The 15690-nt window shown below is 42.8% G+C and overlaps 2 protein-coding genes across 2 annotated transcripts; one reads left to right on the top strand and one right to left on the bottom strand.

Moving 5' to 3' along the window:
* The first annotated feature begins 472 nt into the window (after positions 1-472).
* Positions 473-7255, top strand: rab3il1 (RAB3A interacting protein (rabin3)-like 1). Its single transcript, XM_037682964.1, has 9 exons — positions 473-651; positions 778-873; positions 3286-3363; positions 3503-3739; positions 5821-5949; positions 6017-6129; positions 6609-6708; positions 6790-6856; positions 6932-7255. The coding sequence occupies exons 3-9, from the start codon at positions 3298-3300 to the stop codon at positions 7015-7017; spliced, it is 798 nt and encodes a 265-aa protein (XP_037538892.1). The 5' UTR covers positions 473-651; positions 778-873; positions 3286-3297; the 3' UTR covers positions 7018-7255.
* A 1744-nt stretch (positions 7256-8999) lies between these two features.
* Positions 9000-14805, bottom strand: epx (eosinophil peroxidase). The gene is made up of 16 exons (XM_037683700.1): positions 14766-14805; positions 14555-14642; positions 14280-14455; positions 13810-13942; positions 13599-13728; positions 13316-13522; positions 12020-12386; positions 11793-11953; positions 11457-11715; positions 11216-11386; positions 10676-10913; positions 10316-10527; positions 10075-10239; positions 9383-9466; positions 9202-9298; positions 9000-9042 (listed from the first exon to the last, which is right to left on the bottom strand). Exons 1-16 carry the CDS (start codon positions 14788-14790, stop codon positions 9000-9002), a joined length of 2556 nt encoding a protein of 851 aa, XP_037539628.1. The 5' UTR covers positions 14791-14805.
* Between the last annotated feature and the right edge of the window lie 885 nt (positions 14806-15690).

The raw sequence follows: 15690 nt of genomic DNA on the forward strand, positions 1-15690 counted from the left end.
GCTATGGCCATGTGCAACTTTGTGTTGTTCCAAAGATCCAGGTTCTTCTTTTAGTCATGAAGTGGCCTCGGTCGTTAGTTCTTCATCACTTCTGGTCTTTCAAATCTTTTTTTTTTTAATTTACATTTTTTGCATTTTCCCTTGTTTTCCTGTCCCGTCCTCCTACACGACTGTGGCAACACATTGTGCAGCGTGAGCTAAAACATAAAGTGGATGATGAAGTTTCAGACCCACAATAATCAGTCTACAGCCGATGAAATGTATCTAAAAGTCCATTCTGTAAGAAACAGGACAAAACTGTAGTAACATCCTGACTCAGCAGCACCCTTCAGGTAATTACTGACTGGCTTTCAGCTTGTAACTGAATCACCTTGCTGACGCTGTTTTATGAGTCAAACTGTGGTAACGTTGACATTGCTTCAGCGTGGATTGTGCAACTAAGTGTCCTGTGTTGTTGTTGTTTGAAGGTTGGTAGATCTGGATCCTGAGCCCGAGCCCAGAGTGGAGGGACGAGGCCAGGTCGGGTCCACTTCAGGCAGACATCATGCCGAGCTCTCCCGGCTGCGCAGCTCCTCGCTGGAAATTAAAGAAAAAGAAATAAGAGAAAAGGGGTCAGAGATCCTGAGGGAGCAACTGGACGCAGCAAAGAGGGTGTGTTGTAACCTACTTCATTCTTGCACACGTAGACAAAAGACGAAGTGACAGGGAAAAAAGCTGACTAGTCTAATGTTCTTCCTAGTAAAACTTGTGTGTGCGTTTTTTTTCTTCACACCTCAGGAACTGAAACTAAAAGATAAGGAGTGTGAGCGTCTGTCACAAGTCAGGAATCAGCTGGAGCAGGAGCTGGAGGAGCTGACGGCCAGCCTGTTTGAGGTCAGCAGGAAATCATAACTTTGATGATGAGGAGCGATGCTGTAGAAGTTCTGCTAACAAATGCTCTGGTTTTTAGACTTCTGCCTAAGAGCTCTTCCTTTGCTGAATCCTAACCTTACATGTGACTGAATGATGCACAACACGTCAGGAAGAGACTGGTATTGTTAAGATAATGTAACTTGCACCAACACCAAGTACAATAAAGCCTCCTAACAAAGATGTTGAAGCAAAAACTGACAGGTGGTCTCTAAAATACACACAGTACCTAAACAAAAAAACAACAGACAGTTATGACCACTAAAATAAAAATACACTTGAATGGTCAAACACAGGGCAGTCCATGTTAACTAAGGCCAGAGTTTGTGCTGCCATCTTGGCAGGTTCTACGTAGAGTCCTAAATTACTGCCAGTAAGACGACAGATCAAGGGTACCTGAGGGGGAAAACCTAAACTCAGTCAAGAATCCCAATGTTTTTCCAATATTTCTTAAAATTATCTGAACTTACACTTCAAAGGACATATTACCGTATTTTCCGTCGTACACGTCGCTTCGCCCTATAAGTCGCATCAGTCCATATTTGTTTAATAAAGTGGAAAAATCCATAAATATGTCGCTTCACCAAATACGTCGCATCTGTCACCGCTGACGCGTTGCGTTTGTCACGCGTCAGCGGTGACAAACCAGAAATGTGTGCCGGTGTTGTGCCAAAAATTGATTGGCTGGGGCATGCACAGGAGGACTTTAACAAGAATTTAACAAGATAAACACCTAAAAAATGATTTGTTTGCTCGAAATTAGAGCAAAGGTGTGTCTCAGTGTAACATTTGCTTAATAAATGCACTTTAATGGTCAAATTAGTTGTATTTCACCGGGGCAGTGCAGCTGGTTTGACGATCAGTCCAAGCAGCGAGCAGAATGAAGGTGGGGTAACATGGCGGGCCAATTGTGTCATTAATAGCTGGTGAAGATTCTCAGTCATCCAGGACATGGTAAATTCAAAAAAGTTCAAGAAAAAAAAAAACGATAAAGTATAATAAATAAAATCCAGTTGTTTTTGTCTTGAACTTTTTTGAATTTGTCATTATAGCCACGTTTACCTATTACGTGATACAACGGCATGCCATACAGCTACTACTACTCTGTTGCCATCAAGTGGCTGAAAGTGGTACTGCTTAATTTTTTTGTTCAGTCATAACGAATGAAAACGGTTGTATCTCAGCCAAAAATAGATTTATAAATATGGGAGAAAAATATGTATATAAGTCGCAGGGCATGCAAATTATGCAAAAAACAGCCACTTATAGGCCGAAAAATACGGTAATGTGTTTTTCCTTTGTCAGTACTAGTCTAATACATTATTATTGGGGCTCTTTTTAGGCTAGACACTTACTGGTATATTACCTGTTAAGCAGGGTATAGGGCTAGGCATATATCAGCCAACTGAAAATTTATTATCAATAAAAATTAAATAGTAGTGTATAAACTTTTTACCTATTTCTTGGTAAAAAATCACATGCTGAGTAGTAATGAATTAGTGGATAAGATAGATAAAACTTGCATCTCTAAGCATAAAGTGTTATAAAGTGTTTAAATACTTCAAGTATGAAGAAAAAAATATATTTGTTGAGGTGACATTAACCACAGACAGTGGTAGCAGAGCTCTGATTAGACTATACGGTACTTAAATCTCAGTTATGCACTAGTCTGGGTTGAATGATAGCAGCAGTTGGTAATTCAATCACAGTAGTGTTAGCGTAATATATGAGGACATTTTGCTTCTAATAATTCCTGCGTGGGCTTGGTGGGAGGCTCATTACAACACGTGTCTCCTGTTTTCACATTATGCATGTTGGTCTGAGTAAAACCAGGACTTACTTCCTTTTTTGACTGAAGCCGCAGCCTGCAGCACATGAACATTAACGGTGTGCGGCTCCAACAGGTGAATCGCACACAGTGACGGGCGTAGCACCTAGCAAGATGGCAGCCATCACAGTTGCCTAGCGCATTCAGTGACCATTTTAATTTAATTTCAGTGGCGTGACTCGCCGAGCAGTTTCACCTGTTAACCTTGAGGAGGATCTGATGTGATTTTAAAATATACTTATTATTTTTTGCACATGATTGTTTATTTACATGTTTGGCTAACACAAAGCTTCTAGTCAACACTTTACAGTTCATTTGGCCAGACTCAAAGCTATAAGCCTTTGTGGCAACAGCAGAATGTGTTGGACCAGTCCGCCTCATAAAGATGAGTTTTAGGTGAAGCCATCAGTAAAGAGACTTCCTGAAGAGCGTACAGCCTTGGTTACACCAGAACTAGCAGCTTTTCTTGTGGTTCCATAAATCAATCTGTCTCACAGGGCTGTCAGATCTTCCATGTTTCAGTCCTAATTTATTTATTTTTCAAACAGGAAGCTCATAAGATGGTGCGTGAAGCTAATGTGAAACAAGCAGCAGCAGAGAAACGACTGAAGGAGGCTCAGGGGAAGGTGGGTCGAGCTGCATTTCATTTAAAACACGATGCATCCACTCATCTCGTCACTTATTAAATAAAAATGAATAAACTGTGCTTATACACACATTTTTTTTCCAAATTCTCCCTTTTGTTCTTGTATTTTTTTCTCCCAGATCGATGTTCTGCAAGCAGAGGTGACTGCGCTCAAAACCCTGGTGTTGACGTCCACGCCCTCCTCACCCAACCGCCAGCTGCACCCTCAGCTGCAGTCTGCAGGGTCCCGGGGATCGTACAAACACGGCGGGGGCCATGTCCGCAACAAGAGCATCAGCGGAGCCTTTCAAACTTTGTCGACTAAATCAGAAGCTCCCGCTGTTTCTAAGCAGTCTGTGGTTCAAGAGGAGAGAGAGGTAACTTCCAGAAAGTCCGTTTCCTGTCCTTGAGCCTTTGAGTTCTCGTTGCTGCTCTTGTTCGTTCTCTCACTGCTAACCTCTCTGGGTCTTGAGCTTCTTGGTGTTTCATCTGTTCTCAGCCTGCTGTTCCTGCTCTCCTCTCTCTGATTTTCTGCCTGCTGCCAGGTCAGTCCTCGTCCCAGCACTAAATGGGTAACTACTATCCTTCAGCTTGGTCACAGAACTCTTTCATCTCTAATATTTCACTGTGCTTATGACGTTCTGCAGTCTTACTGTGATTTGTTCTCCTCCCCTTATCACAATGGCTTCTGACGATATGAGCTGTCATCATTCTGCTGCTGGTTTATTATAATTTGTCAGTGGAGCTGTAAAGTTATGACTTTTTTTACTTTTGACTTTCAGTTCAGAAGTAGAAACTGTTATTCTGATAATTATTTATCTCACACATGCTGTCGGATTAGAAACCAATGCAGAAACATCTACGTCGTACTTGGTGGATGTTCTGGTTTGTTAATGTTCTTAATTATTCAGAAAGAACAAAATGTTTGTTTTGATTTCTGGGAAGAGAGCATCACAAATGTGCACAGCAAGACGTTCATGTGTGAACCTGCCGTTGTTTGCAGCGTATTCTAACCGTGTTTTGGTTTTAAATGCCTTTTCTGATTCCAGAGGATGAGAAAGTTTCAGTTTGACACAAATGTCCTCTAGGTTAGTGTTCAGATCCAGTGATTTTAAAAACAACAAAACAAATTTCTAAGTGAAAAATAGATGGGGCATCGCTCTAAAAAAAGGTAGACAATTTTCAGTTTTTATTCAGTTGTTTTTGTCGTTTAGACTTTGTTCAGGGCAGCCTGTCTGAGGAGGTGCTGCTCCACTCGGCTCTCCTCCACTGCACCACCGTTCAAATGTAGTTTTGGATAAAACGGCTCCAAGTTGGACTCTGGGAGCTCTTGTTCCACACAAAACTATTGGAAAAATACTGGACTGGCAATTTCTCTTCTTGTCCTCTGTTTGGCTGCAGGCCGGCTTGTTTTTGGACAGAAGACGTCGAATAAGTAACGGAGTCTAACGGCAGCTTGTAAGAGTTTTAATCAAGTGCATTCTCTTCAGGGTTCAGATGCACAATGGTTTTCTCTGAATGCTTCAACCAGGGGTCTGCAACCTTAACGATCAGAAGAGCCACGTCTTCCCCCTTGCACATTAAACAAAACGTCTATGGAGCCTCAAAACCTGCTAAAACTGTGATCATCAACTGGTGGCCCATGGCCCACTTCAAGCCTGGTGGAGGGGCTTTTCCAGCCAGAAGGTGTGATCATCTTATGAAATTAAAATATCAAATTATTTATATTTTAGGGCAAAAGAAAAGTCTGGATTTATGTAAAGAGAAAAAATATATAATTTTTTTTAACCAATTTTATAAAAATTCAAACAAATATGCAGGCTTGTGTGAGTTTTCTTTGTAATTGTGGAAACAATAAAGTATCCTATTATGAATCGATGAAGCAAAAAGTTAGAAATGAGGCCAGTTTGTTTGATGCATAATTGAATTTTAAAATGAAAATAAATACTTCCATTGACTTTGACTTTTTTTCTTTAATTTTTATTGTTCTCAAGTTGACTCAACATATTTCTTCTCAGCAACTTGCCTTTAAAGGTATTCCCCAAAAAACATTTGGTGGATTTGTGAAGAATATCACACCGTAAGACTGGAAGTGAGCTAAAAGATGTAAACACGTTTTACTCCTTGTGTTATTACGTCTTTCACATATTGGCAAAAGAAATGATGGGAAAACTGCTAAAACCAGCCATTTCTTGTTGGTACGACACTTAATAAATTCAGTTTTGTTCGTTTTGGTCCAAACTTTAGAGCCGCTGCAGAGTAACCAAAGAGCCGCATGTGGCTCCAGAGCCGCAGGTTGCAGACCCCAGGTCTAGATTCTCGTAATAAAAAGGCTTTTTGGGAATTCTGATTCGCTGAAACCTTCTTTCTTTTCGGTGAGATGGTGACAGAAGGAAAGTTGTGGCTTGGTGTCACACAGAACCAGTTTACAGACTGACTGGTTTCTGTCTCCCTGCAGATGGACTCCATTCTGTTCGCAGAGTTTTTGCTGTGGAAGGAACAGCCGAGCCTGGACCGATCCTCCGCCTTCCTCGGTCGCATTTACAAAGAAGACATCGGACCCTGCCTGTCCTTCACTAGATCAGAGGTCAGCAGCACAGCCACTGCTTTAATACCTGAACTTGTGGAGTCACGTTAACGTTTGTTTCTGCCAGCTGGCCCAGCTGGTTCAGAGCGCAGTGGAGAGCAACTCTTTAACCATCGAGCCTGTGGCCGTGTCAGCGCTACCGATGGTCAAAGCTTCTGCTTCAGAGCGTGGAGGTCCGAAGTGAGTGAACACCTCTGACTTTCATTGGCCGTTTCACTAATTCACAAGATCATGTCTTTTTTTTTTTTTTTTTTTTTTTTTTTACTCGACTCATTCACCGATGACGCATGAAGTCTTCACTGTCTCACTCTGAGCGAATCAGTGGGCACATTTCTAATCCCAGTTTGATTTATTTTTCTCCTCAGTGGGTTTAGGGCTTCAGTAGAGACGTAAGTCCCCTCAGGAATCTGTGCACTAACTCTTCTTGTAGCATGGATTAAGAGCCTAACATCCAGATGTGTCGCTGAATGCTCCAATTTTGGTCTTGCTCGTCAGTTTGCATAAATACGTCTTGCAATCATTTCCACGTCCGTCTTGTTTTTATTTGGAAAGGCGTCTCCACTTTGTGCTGCAGCTTTGTTGTAAATGTGGTATTTTTCATGGATTAGCTGAAGATCTGTAACTCTTCAGTGTCTCACAACCGATCATCTTCTCTGCAGAAAATGTGCATTAAGCGGTTTGTCACGAATCTGTCGACATCGCATCAAACTGGGTGACAAGGAGAACTACTACTACATCTCTCCCTCCAGCAGAGCACGGGTAAGCTTCGCCGTCTCTTGGTAACTTGATTAGAAACATTTGTTGCTACAAAAATAGATTTTTTTATTTTTTTTTGTCTAGATCACGGCCGTATGCAACTTTTTTACTTATATTCGGTACATCCAGCAAGGTCTGGTGAGACATGATGGTGAGTTACCACACTTCTCTTTGTTAAAACAGATTCATTATGTTTGATTACATCTTTGTTTTCATCATCTTCTAGTGGAGCAGATGTTTTGGGAGGTGTTGCGTCTTCGCAAAGAGATGACTGTCGTCAAGTTGGGTTTCTACAACCCAGACCAGGGCTAGAAGACCTGAGAGTCCATCAGAACACCCAGCAGCTCATCACAGAACTCTCAGTAGCTGTGCTCGCACACCACAGGTCTTGGATCAGTTTTTGTTCAAGGTGCACATCTGAGGTTCACCAACAAGCTGAAAATATCCCAGTGCCACTTTTTTTATATGCGATCAGGACAGAATCAAACTATCAGGGCAGGAAAATGCAGATAAATAAAATAATGTACCAAGTAATTTTAAATATATTCTGTTGCCTTACATGTTAGTGATTGTGTTGTAGTTTGAATATTTGGCCTGCTGGTGTAAAGGCTAACACACATGGGGTGCTGTTTGTAAAGATTAACAGCAATATTTATTTAGCTTTTCATAAGGATTTTTTTTTTCAAAGTCATATTTTCACCATGTTAATCATACATTTATTAATGTCATAGTTCCAAACGAAATATTTGATTTAAAAGTTAAATATTTAGTTTACAAACTAAATACATAGTTCCACACTAAATATTTAGTTTGCAAACTTGTTTATTTCCAAGCAAATTAAATATTTATTTTGGAAATTAAATGTTTAGCTTGGAAAATAAATATTTAAATTCAAAAATACTTTATTAATCCCAGAAGGAAATTAAATAATTTAGGGCCGAACTAAATATTTAATTTAGGCATTAAATGTTTAGGTTGGGCAATAAATATTTAGGTGTAAATTAAATATTTAATTTACACCTAAATATTTAACCTGCAAGTTAAATATTTAGTTCGCTAAATATTTAACTTGTTTGTAAATTTAACTAGTTAAAGATTTATCTTGGACATAAACATTTAGATTGTAAACTAAATACTTAGCATGGAGCTAAATATTTAGCTTGCTAACAAAATATTTAACTTGCAAGTATTTAATTTGTAAATTAAATATTTACAGCTATGTCATAAATGTATGAACATGGTGAAAATATGATTTTGGAAAACCTTTTTATTTTTATGAAAGGCTAAATAAAACTTGCTGTTAATTTGACTGTGTAACTTTACAAACGGCGCCCCATAAACACATGCATGCTAACACAAAGGACTGCCATGTTTCAGATATTACCATGAACGTTTTAAAACAAAGAGCACAAAAAAAGAAAACCGTATTTAGTTGGTAATGTGACTCGAGGGCTTTAGCTGTGTAATGGAACAACTGTCACCGTACAGCTATTTTAAAACACGAGTATAGATGTACTGATATTCAGATGTCATCCTCAACATCTCAGCAGGTCTTAGTTCTGTTAATGTTCCTGCTTCTAAGAGACCAGTCTCCACGCAGCTTCTTGTAAAGTTTTTACTTCATTAAATACATACACAGCCAGCAGTGGAAGCTTTACAATATTCAGCAGATCAGCCATGTTTATTACAGTTGAATGTATTTTAATCACACTTTGTACATCTGCAGTGAACGATACAATAAGCCATAAATTACTTGGGATGAAAACGTATAGCCATGCTGTACAGTAATATTTTACCTCAAAGTGTAATTTGTTTTTGATAAAAGTATTTACAGAAAAGTTTGATGGTAAAAATTAAGATTTGTCTTTGTGTAATGATTATTAAAAATGCAACACTCCATTAAACAAAAGGCACTTTGTTCAAGTATCACTTCCAGACTGTCACTCTTTTGTCCTGAAAGCTGCTCTCATCTGTTCATTTCATTCCAGTACCAAACCTGTTTCTGACGTGTTCTCAGATTTGGATCTTTGGGGCCACCTGCTCACCCTGATCCAACACTAGCAGGAACCAGGCTCAGTAACATGAAGGACAGAGTAAAACTTTCAGCTCAGAGGAGCTTTAAACTCTGAAAACATTTAGAACAAACATTCCAGGAGGATTTCAGTTTCCGGACTGAACGTTCCTGTAAGCTTCTGTTTTGGTGACCGCTTTGTTCAGATGAATGTGAGATGGAGCAACAAATGGGTGGAGCGAAGTTGTCGACATCAATAACCAACCGCGGGACCTTTAGCTGGTCAACGTTCAGCTGAGATCAGCTCCTCTGTTTTGGAAAAGTATCTGCAAGAATCAGATTTAACATTAAAGAGCACATTTTTAACAAGTTATTTTACTCGTCTATTGAGCATATCACATAAAATATTAATTTCCTGCCTGTAGCTTAAACAGCACGTTGAAAGCCTTTAATTTGTAGAAGGGTTTCTATCTGCACGGACTCACCTTCGGTAGCAGATCGTGACTGAAACCAGCACAGCTGCACCGGCGACCAGCACAACTACTGCAGCAACGATGGAGGCGGCGGACAGCGAGGAGGGTTCTGGATCACAGCAGGAGGTTTTAAAGGATCATAACAGTGGCGTGTAGCGCTTGGTTGAGCTGTTTTAAATGGTGCTGAACCCACCTGAGCAAATAAAGGAACTGGCTGTGTTGAAGCACTGCAGGTGTGGAGGGCAAGGAGAGATCAGCTCCTCACATTCATTGATGTCTGCAAAGAGATCAGTGCATATGGAACTAGAGGATTCATAAGGGAAGTTGCTTAGATTATTATTTTACTAAAGACAGCAAGGAAGTAAAATATTTTCATCAGGATTAAACTTCCAGCCCTTCCAGTCAAACCACAGGGTTTTAGCAATTTTCAGTCAGATCATCTGGACATTTTTTTTTGGTGAAACGTTTCACCTTCCATCCAGATGGCTTAATCAGTCAAGGAAACACAGAACACAAAACTGATTCTTCCCCCAACAGCTTACTCCAAAGTGGAACAAACCAGTTATGTTGGTGCTAAGATGGTGTCTTTGGCACGCCGCCTCCTCTTGTGCTGGCCCTCTTCCTCATTGACAGTCATGTCAAACTGGTTCAAAACCAAAAAGGTCCATGCTCAATAATCCAGGTATACAAAAACAATTTTCAGTCAGGTCATCTGGACAGTTTGAGCCGGTTTCCTTGACTGATGAAGCCTTCTGGATGGAATGTGAAACGTTTCAGCAAAACAAAAAGAAACTGTCCAGATGACCTGACTGAAAATTGTTATATTGTATACCTGGATTATTGAGCGTGGACTTTTTTGGCACAGTTTTAGATTATTCTCTGTACCTTGGCATGTTGGAGGCGGGGAGCTCCACTGCTGTCTGACTGCATCACAGCTGATCGATGAAGAGCCCAGCAGCCTGAAACCAGCCTGGCACTGATAGAGAACCACAGCGTTGCAGAGCAGAGAGTAGCCGGACTGAATCCTGGGAATCCGACCACAGCTGGGATCTGAAGGAGACATCGCAGGCAACAAATAAATAAAAACAGATTTTAGCATGTTTTTTTTTTCCCCCACTTCTCTCACCTGCGCCAGGTTCTTTCCAGGGGCTGAGGTCGAGATGAGGGATAAGCGGGTGGGAACAGGTCAGCATGTCTTCGGGGCGCTCGGTGCGTGAGAACGGGTCTGCTGGGACATGGCTGATGTGGCTGTTGTCACAAATGATGCGGGACAGAGAGATGGAGCGAAGGTGTCCCCTCTGGGTGCTTGTGAACACTCCTGTCCTCTCCCACCAAAACCTGGGCCGACCAAGATTTACATTTATTTATATCAAAGTCCATGCTCAATAATCCAGGTATAAAATCCAACAACGTTCAGTCAGGTCGTCTGGACAGTTTTACATTTATTCATCTTTCCAAAGAAAAACTTGAATCTCTTTAGCGCTACCTGTCCCCGTCTCTCAGCGCTCTGAACTGTCTGGCCAGGAGGCAGGACAGGAGCGGTCCCACTCGTCCTCCAGTCGCAGCAGGCTCAGATATGGCCCCCACCCACACATCGATGTTGTGCGGAGTCCCGTACAAGAGGGTGAACGTGTGAGCTAAAGTGAAGTTCCCCAGAATTTCAGCCAGGTCTGACGTCGTGTTGGGAACAGAGAGACCGCAGAATCTTCGCCACGAGCTGTAACCTAAAAAAATGAGCATTAAAAACATTTTTTTTAGTTCATACTAAATTATTAAATTATTGCTCTGCTTATAAAATAAAGCAAGAGACGACGTAATGCTGCGACCAACAAAAAATATGTTGGACTTCAAAAATTAGATCATTGTAGACGTACATGCACGATTGTATTCTGCAATTTTTATTGAAACTGGTCTGCAGGTTCACAAAATATTTTACTTACAGACACAAATATAGAGACATGAGCAAAACTGCAGGGTGATTTATAAATAAATAAATAAATAAGTGACTGATGCAGAAAACTCATACCAGGTAAGCCGTGGTCCCGGCCCCTCTGTAAGTTCAGGGCCCCCAAGTCCAGGGGCATCCCGCCCTGTGCCTGAAACAGCCTTTCTGTGAGCTCCTCCACCATCATCTGACCTGGAGTCTGGAGCTTGGCTGGAGACAGCAGCAGGCCACGCAGCACCGGGTCAATGCCACCTTAAAAATAATAAACCACCAGGAGAAGATCAAACCAGATCCAGAAAAGTCGGCGTTAGTTTTGGATTACCTTCCTGCACAACCCTCCAGGAGGCGAACAGTGAGTGGTGCAGCGGCAGCGGGGGGTACTTGGAGTTGAAGGTGTATTGTGGCCCCAGCCTGTTCACTACGGGCTGCACGGTAACGTGAGCAAAGCGAAACGCAGCAGTCGCAAACACGTTGGCGATGCTCGGGTCAACGTTTGGATCATAGCCCTGGTAGGGCGGCATCAGACCGGACATGGTGCTCTCACCAAGAACCCGTGGCAGGTAGTGCTCCCACGTTAGGATCTTTAAAATAAAAAACGTGAGATTAAATAAATCAGTCAAGATGTGACCGGGTGTTCAACTGAAACGGCTGCAGACACCTGGTGGACGGCTCCTATGATCTTGCGAGCTTCCTGATAGAGGGTGTCGGGGCTCCAGTGGGGGTTGAGCTGGTGCAGCTCTTGAACCAGCCGGTTGTGCTCCCTCAGAAAGAGCGTGTGCAGCGCGATCAGCCCCAGATGTTCGTTGACTCTCGAGTCGCCTGCGGAGCATAACCCACTCTAAAAAGCTGCAGAAAGAGGAGGAGTCACCACATTCACCCACTCACCAGCGTGAAAACATGATGTGGAGTTCTCTGGGTGCGTAGACTGGTTTGATCCTCTCGAGGAGGCGGGGTCACGGGGACCACAGGGATCTAGGTGAGCCTGCCGGCGGGGCAGGAAAGGCATGTAGGCCAGCTCCCCATCACGGTACAGGGAGTTGAGGGCCATGGAGCCCAGAGGAGAGGAGCGGTTCCTGAGAGAGGAGGCCAGGCTGGGGGAGCTGCCGTACACCATGCTGGCATCTACAAAGGAGGTGATGGCGTTGAGCTGCTCCCGGTGGAGATGGGGGAGAACTCCTGCTCCGCAGCTGGGAGCAGAGCGGAAGAAAGGCATGCAGCTCTGGACACCACTACGAGGATCAGATCGTGGGATCTGGAGGGGAAAGTTTAACATTTAACAACTCTGCTGCTGGAAACAAACAATTTTACAGACAGAGTTAACAGTTCAGGAGGGATGAAGTCTAACTTTCTGAAAATTGTTTCATTTTTACCTTTCAAGAACCACAAACATCCAACCTGCAGCATTCAAACTTAATTAAAAACATGAAAATTAAATTCATCTGACAATTTTTAATATCATTGATCTGCTATTATAACAGTTCAGTGTTTTTGTGTAAAGCAGAATTCTATTTTCACAAGAAGAAGCTGTTGAGTTATCTCCAACAGGTAAGATAATCATTGTTCATAACCATAGATTACAGTGTAGATGTGTTGTTGTTTTAAATAAATATTAAATAAAAAGTGAACAAGTTTTGATGTTCTTTGCCTTAAAATTAATAATTTGATTAAACCATTTTAGAGAATTCTGATCAATTTTTATTAAAGAGTGCAATTTTTTTATTCTTTTTGTGATCTTGTCTGGTAACCAGTCCAACTCAGTCTTTCTCCGACTAGCCGGTAGCTCTTCAGTCTGTCGGGGTTAGGGGCCGTCCACATGGAAACACTTTCTGTGAAGACTTTTTTTTTTTTAAATCATTGTAGCCTTGTGCCCTCAGTGTTTAAGGAGCCCACAAATTTTATTTGATTTTTGTTGGAACGAGTTCCAGAGTGACCGTCTTGCAACACCATCCTTGCATGCTCATGTAGACAGACAAAATGCCACCTCGTGCAAACCCTGATGTCAGCATCCACCTCTAAACCAATCTACAACCCCTGGACATTTATTATTTTTACACAAATATAGTTTGAAAACGTTTTCAAGTAAAGTTTGCTGCTTTACTTGGAATATAAATTAAAATTATAAATAAAAACCCAGAATGCTGCTTTAAGCATTTGAATTCTGAAACCGTGGAGGAAGTGCACCTGAATGGGAAAGCAGGGAGAGTCCCGGCTGCAGCTGTGGCTGCAGTCCGCCCCCGTCTTAAAGGAGGCTGTACTGGGGCTCTGAGGGGTCAGCGCCAAGTCGTGGTCTATCCACTGACCCCAGTCCACCAGCATGTGAGACAGAGTGGAGTCCTCGGAGATTCTGTCGTTGTGGGTGAACAGCACTTCCTGTGAGACGAGCCTGACCTGAACAACAAACAAGCTGAAGGTTGGTGGAGCTCACACCAGCTGAAAGGACAGAGAGCTGCAGCAGAGACCTTACTGGAGGCAGGCTGATGTTGTTGTAGGTGTGTTCAGGCTCCCAGCCTCTGGGCAGCCCCCACACATCCTCATACTCTGGAGGCAGCCAACGGGAGTACGGGATGTCTGCAGCCCCCCATCTTGGATGTTGTCTGCACAGAAGAGAGCACACAGTAAAGTTACTCGACCAAAACAACAGACTGTGAGACAGACGTTGGCAGACCAGCTCTGACCTGTTGTTGCACTCGCCTGTGATGGATCTGTAGCGCTCAGATAAACAGTCTGACAGACAGCCGGGTGTCTGCAGCTCCGTGGAGCAACCCGTCACCTGCAGCAGCTTCTCCACGTCTCCTTCACTAAGCAGCTCTGAGGCACAGACAGTCAGAGGAGTCCAAACCAAGTGACACACTGTATATCACATGAGAGACATCAGACATGTTCACTTAGCTTTAGGTCTTAAACTTCTTTATAGACTTTATGAACCCCTGAAACCTCCATTAGGTCTAGTTTGATTGCTTTTCCTGCTGTTTAAACGCAAAATAATCCCGAGTGAGCAGAAAGAACATCACGTTGAATCTGCTAAACTTCTCATTTCACAGATTTGTTTAAAGACCAGTCAAACATGAATTAAACTGAAAAGCTGGAAGGCAGTGTGACATATTGAACATTTATTTTAAAGCTAAACTGTGCTGCTGTTGTGTACCGTGAGGATCGGGCTGCGTCATGGTGTGGGTGTAGACCATCTCTCTGATCAGCTCCACTGTGTTGTCCAGCAGCTCAGCAGCCCGTATCTGAACCCTGGTACTGGTTTCAATCTGTTTGAACTGGGCCAGCAGGTCACTGGGCTTCAGGGCACCTTCAGACAAGGACTTCTTCACTCTGGAAACGTGGAAGGCCGTTTATCTTTACGGAGCTGTCCCAGAGGTGTGCAGTCAGCCAGCTGTGAGAAGTTTCAGCGCCATGATTAGGAGTCTTTACCTTTCACTGTGAGCGTAAGCAGCATCAGTCAGCTCCATGGCTCTCTGAAGAGCCTCGCCGACATACACCGAGCCCAGGTACACAGCTCCTGAGAACAGAGAGCCAGTCAGAGCAGCACATTGGGATCCGCTCTACAACGGATTATGATAAAACAGGATGCAATCCAGTACTTCCATGACTCCTTGAGTAAATGTTTTAAAATGAATCCTACCAGTCTCGTTGAATCCTCTGGTCATGAATGCATGCTCTGGAAACAAGAGCGTCACAAGAGCAAATGCAGCCAGAGCTGCGGACACCTGAAACGACCCATCTGAGTGAACGTTTGGAAAACAGTTTTGTATTAAATCCAGACAAAGCAGCAACTCACCGCTGGCGTTGTGTCCATCCTGAATCTTTGTGACGCTCACAGCATCTACCAGCAGAGCTCCGGTGGACTCGCCCCGAGGCGCAGCAGGCGTTAAGTATGCAGCACCAAGCGTCAGGGTGGCACCGAGGCCAGCAGGTATGTGCAGAATCCTCTTATCGGTCCTTCTGATGACAGCGAGGCAACATCAAACACTTGACTCCCTGCCTCAACCTAATTACATTTCAAATCTTGTCTTCTTGGCTTTGATGACCCCCCCCCCCCCCCCTCTGTTAAACCAACATTTCAAATTAATTCAATAATTAGACATATTCTCTCCAGACTGCATGACTCAGAGGCAGCTGAGACCTTTAAAAAGAAAGACTTTATTTCACACAGGTTCACCTCACATCACCCTGACACAGTACAGGTGTGTCTGCTTCAGGCCAAGTTATTCTGACTAGTTCTGTGCCAATGACAGGTGGAAGATGAGGGCAGCAGAAGAATACTGTTAGAATATCCAGTCTGAGCCATTTAAGATCCAATGCCAGGACTTCCCCCTGCCCAAACGCTCCTCTTTGATGCTCCAGGTGCGCAACAGCTCCCCTGACCTCCTTTTCATTTAATTACTTCTATTTCTGCTAATATATTCTTCTCATCGTCCTTTGGCCTCAAAAACAAAAAAGTAGGTCAGGATAAATAATGCTTTCCAGCTGTGTACATTTCTTTAGGTGACTGTGTACTTGGCTCGTTTCTATTACAACACCAACAATTACATACTCATGTGAAAAGA

The sequence above is a fragment of the Nematolebias whitei genome, chromosome 10 (assembly GCF_014905685.2).
Source record: "Nematolebias whitei isolate Nwh7 chromosome 10, NemWhi1, whole genome shotgun sequence".
NCBI classification, from domain to species: Eukaryota; Metazoa; Chordata; class Actinopteri; order Cyprinodontiformes; family Rivulidae; genus Nematolebias; species Nematolebias whitei.

Coding starts and splice junctions, on each gene's coding strand:
- epx (XM_037683700.1), bottom strand. CDS start 14,790: ATGACCAGAGGATTCAACGAGACTG. Junction 14,643..14,765: donor CAGAGGATTCAACGAGACTG/GTAGGATTCATT, acceptor CTCTGTTCTCAG/GAGCTGTGTACCTGGGCTCG. Junction 10,528..10,675: donor GCGCTGAGAGACGGGGACAG/GTAGCGCTAAAG, acceptor TGGTCGGCCCAG/GTTTTGGTGGGAGAGGACAG.
- rab3il1 (XM_037682964.1), top strand. CDS start 3,298: ATGGTGCGTGAAGCTAATGTGAAACAAGCAGCAGCAGAGAAACGACTG. Junction 3,740..5,820: donor TGGTTCAAGAGGAGAGAGAG/GTAACTTCCAGA, acceptor GTCTCCCTGCAG/ATGGACTCCATTCTGTTCGC. Junction 6,857..6,931: donor AGGTCTGGTGAGACATGATG/GTGAGTTACCAC, acceptor ATCATCTTCTAG/TGGAGCAGATGTTTTGGGAG.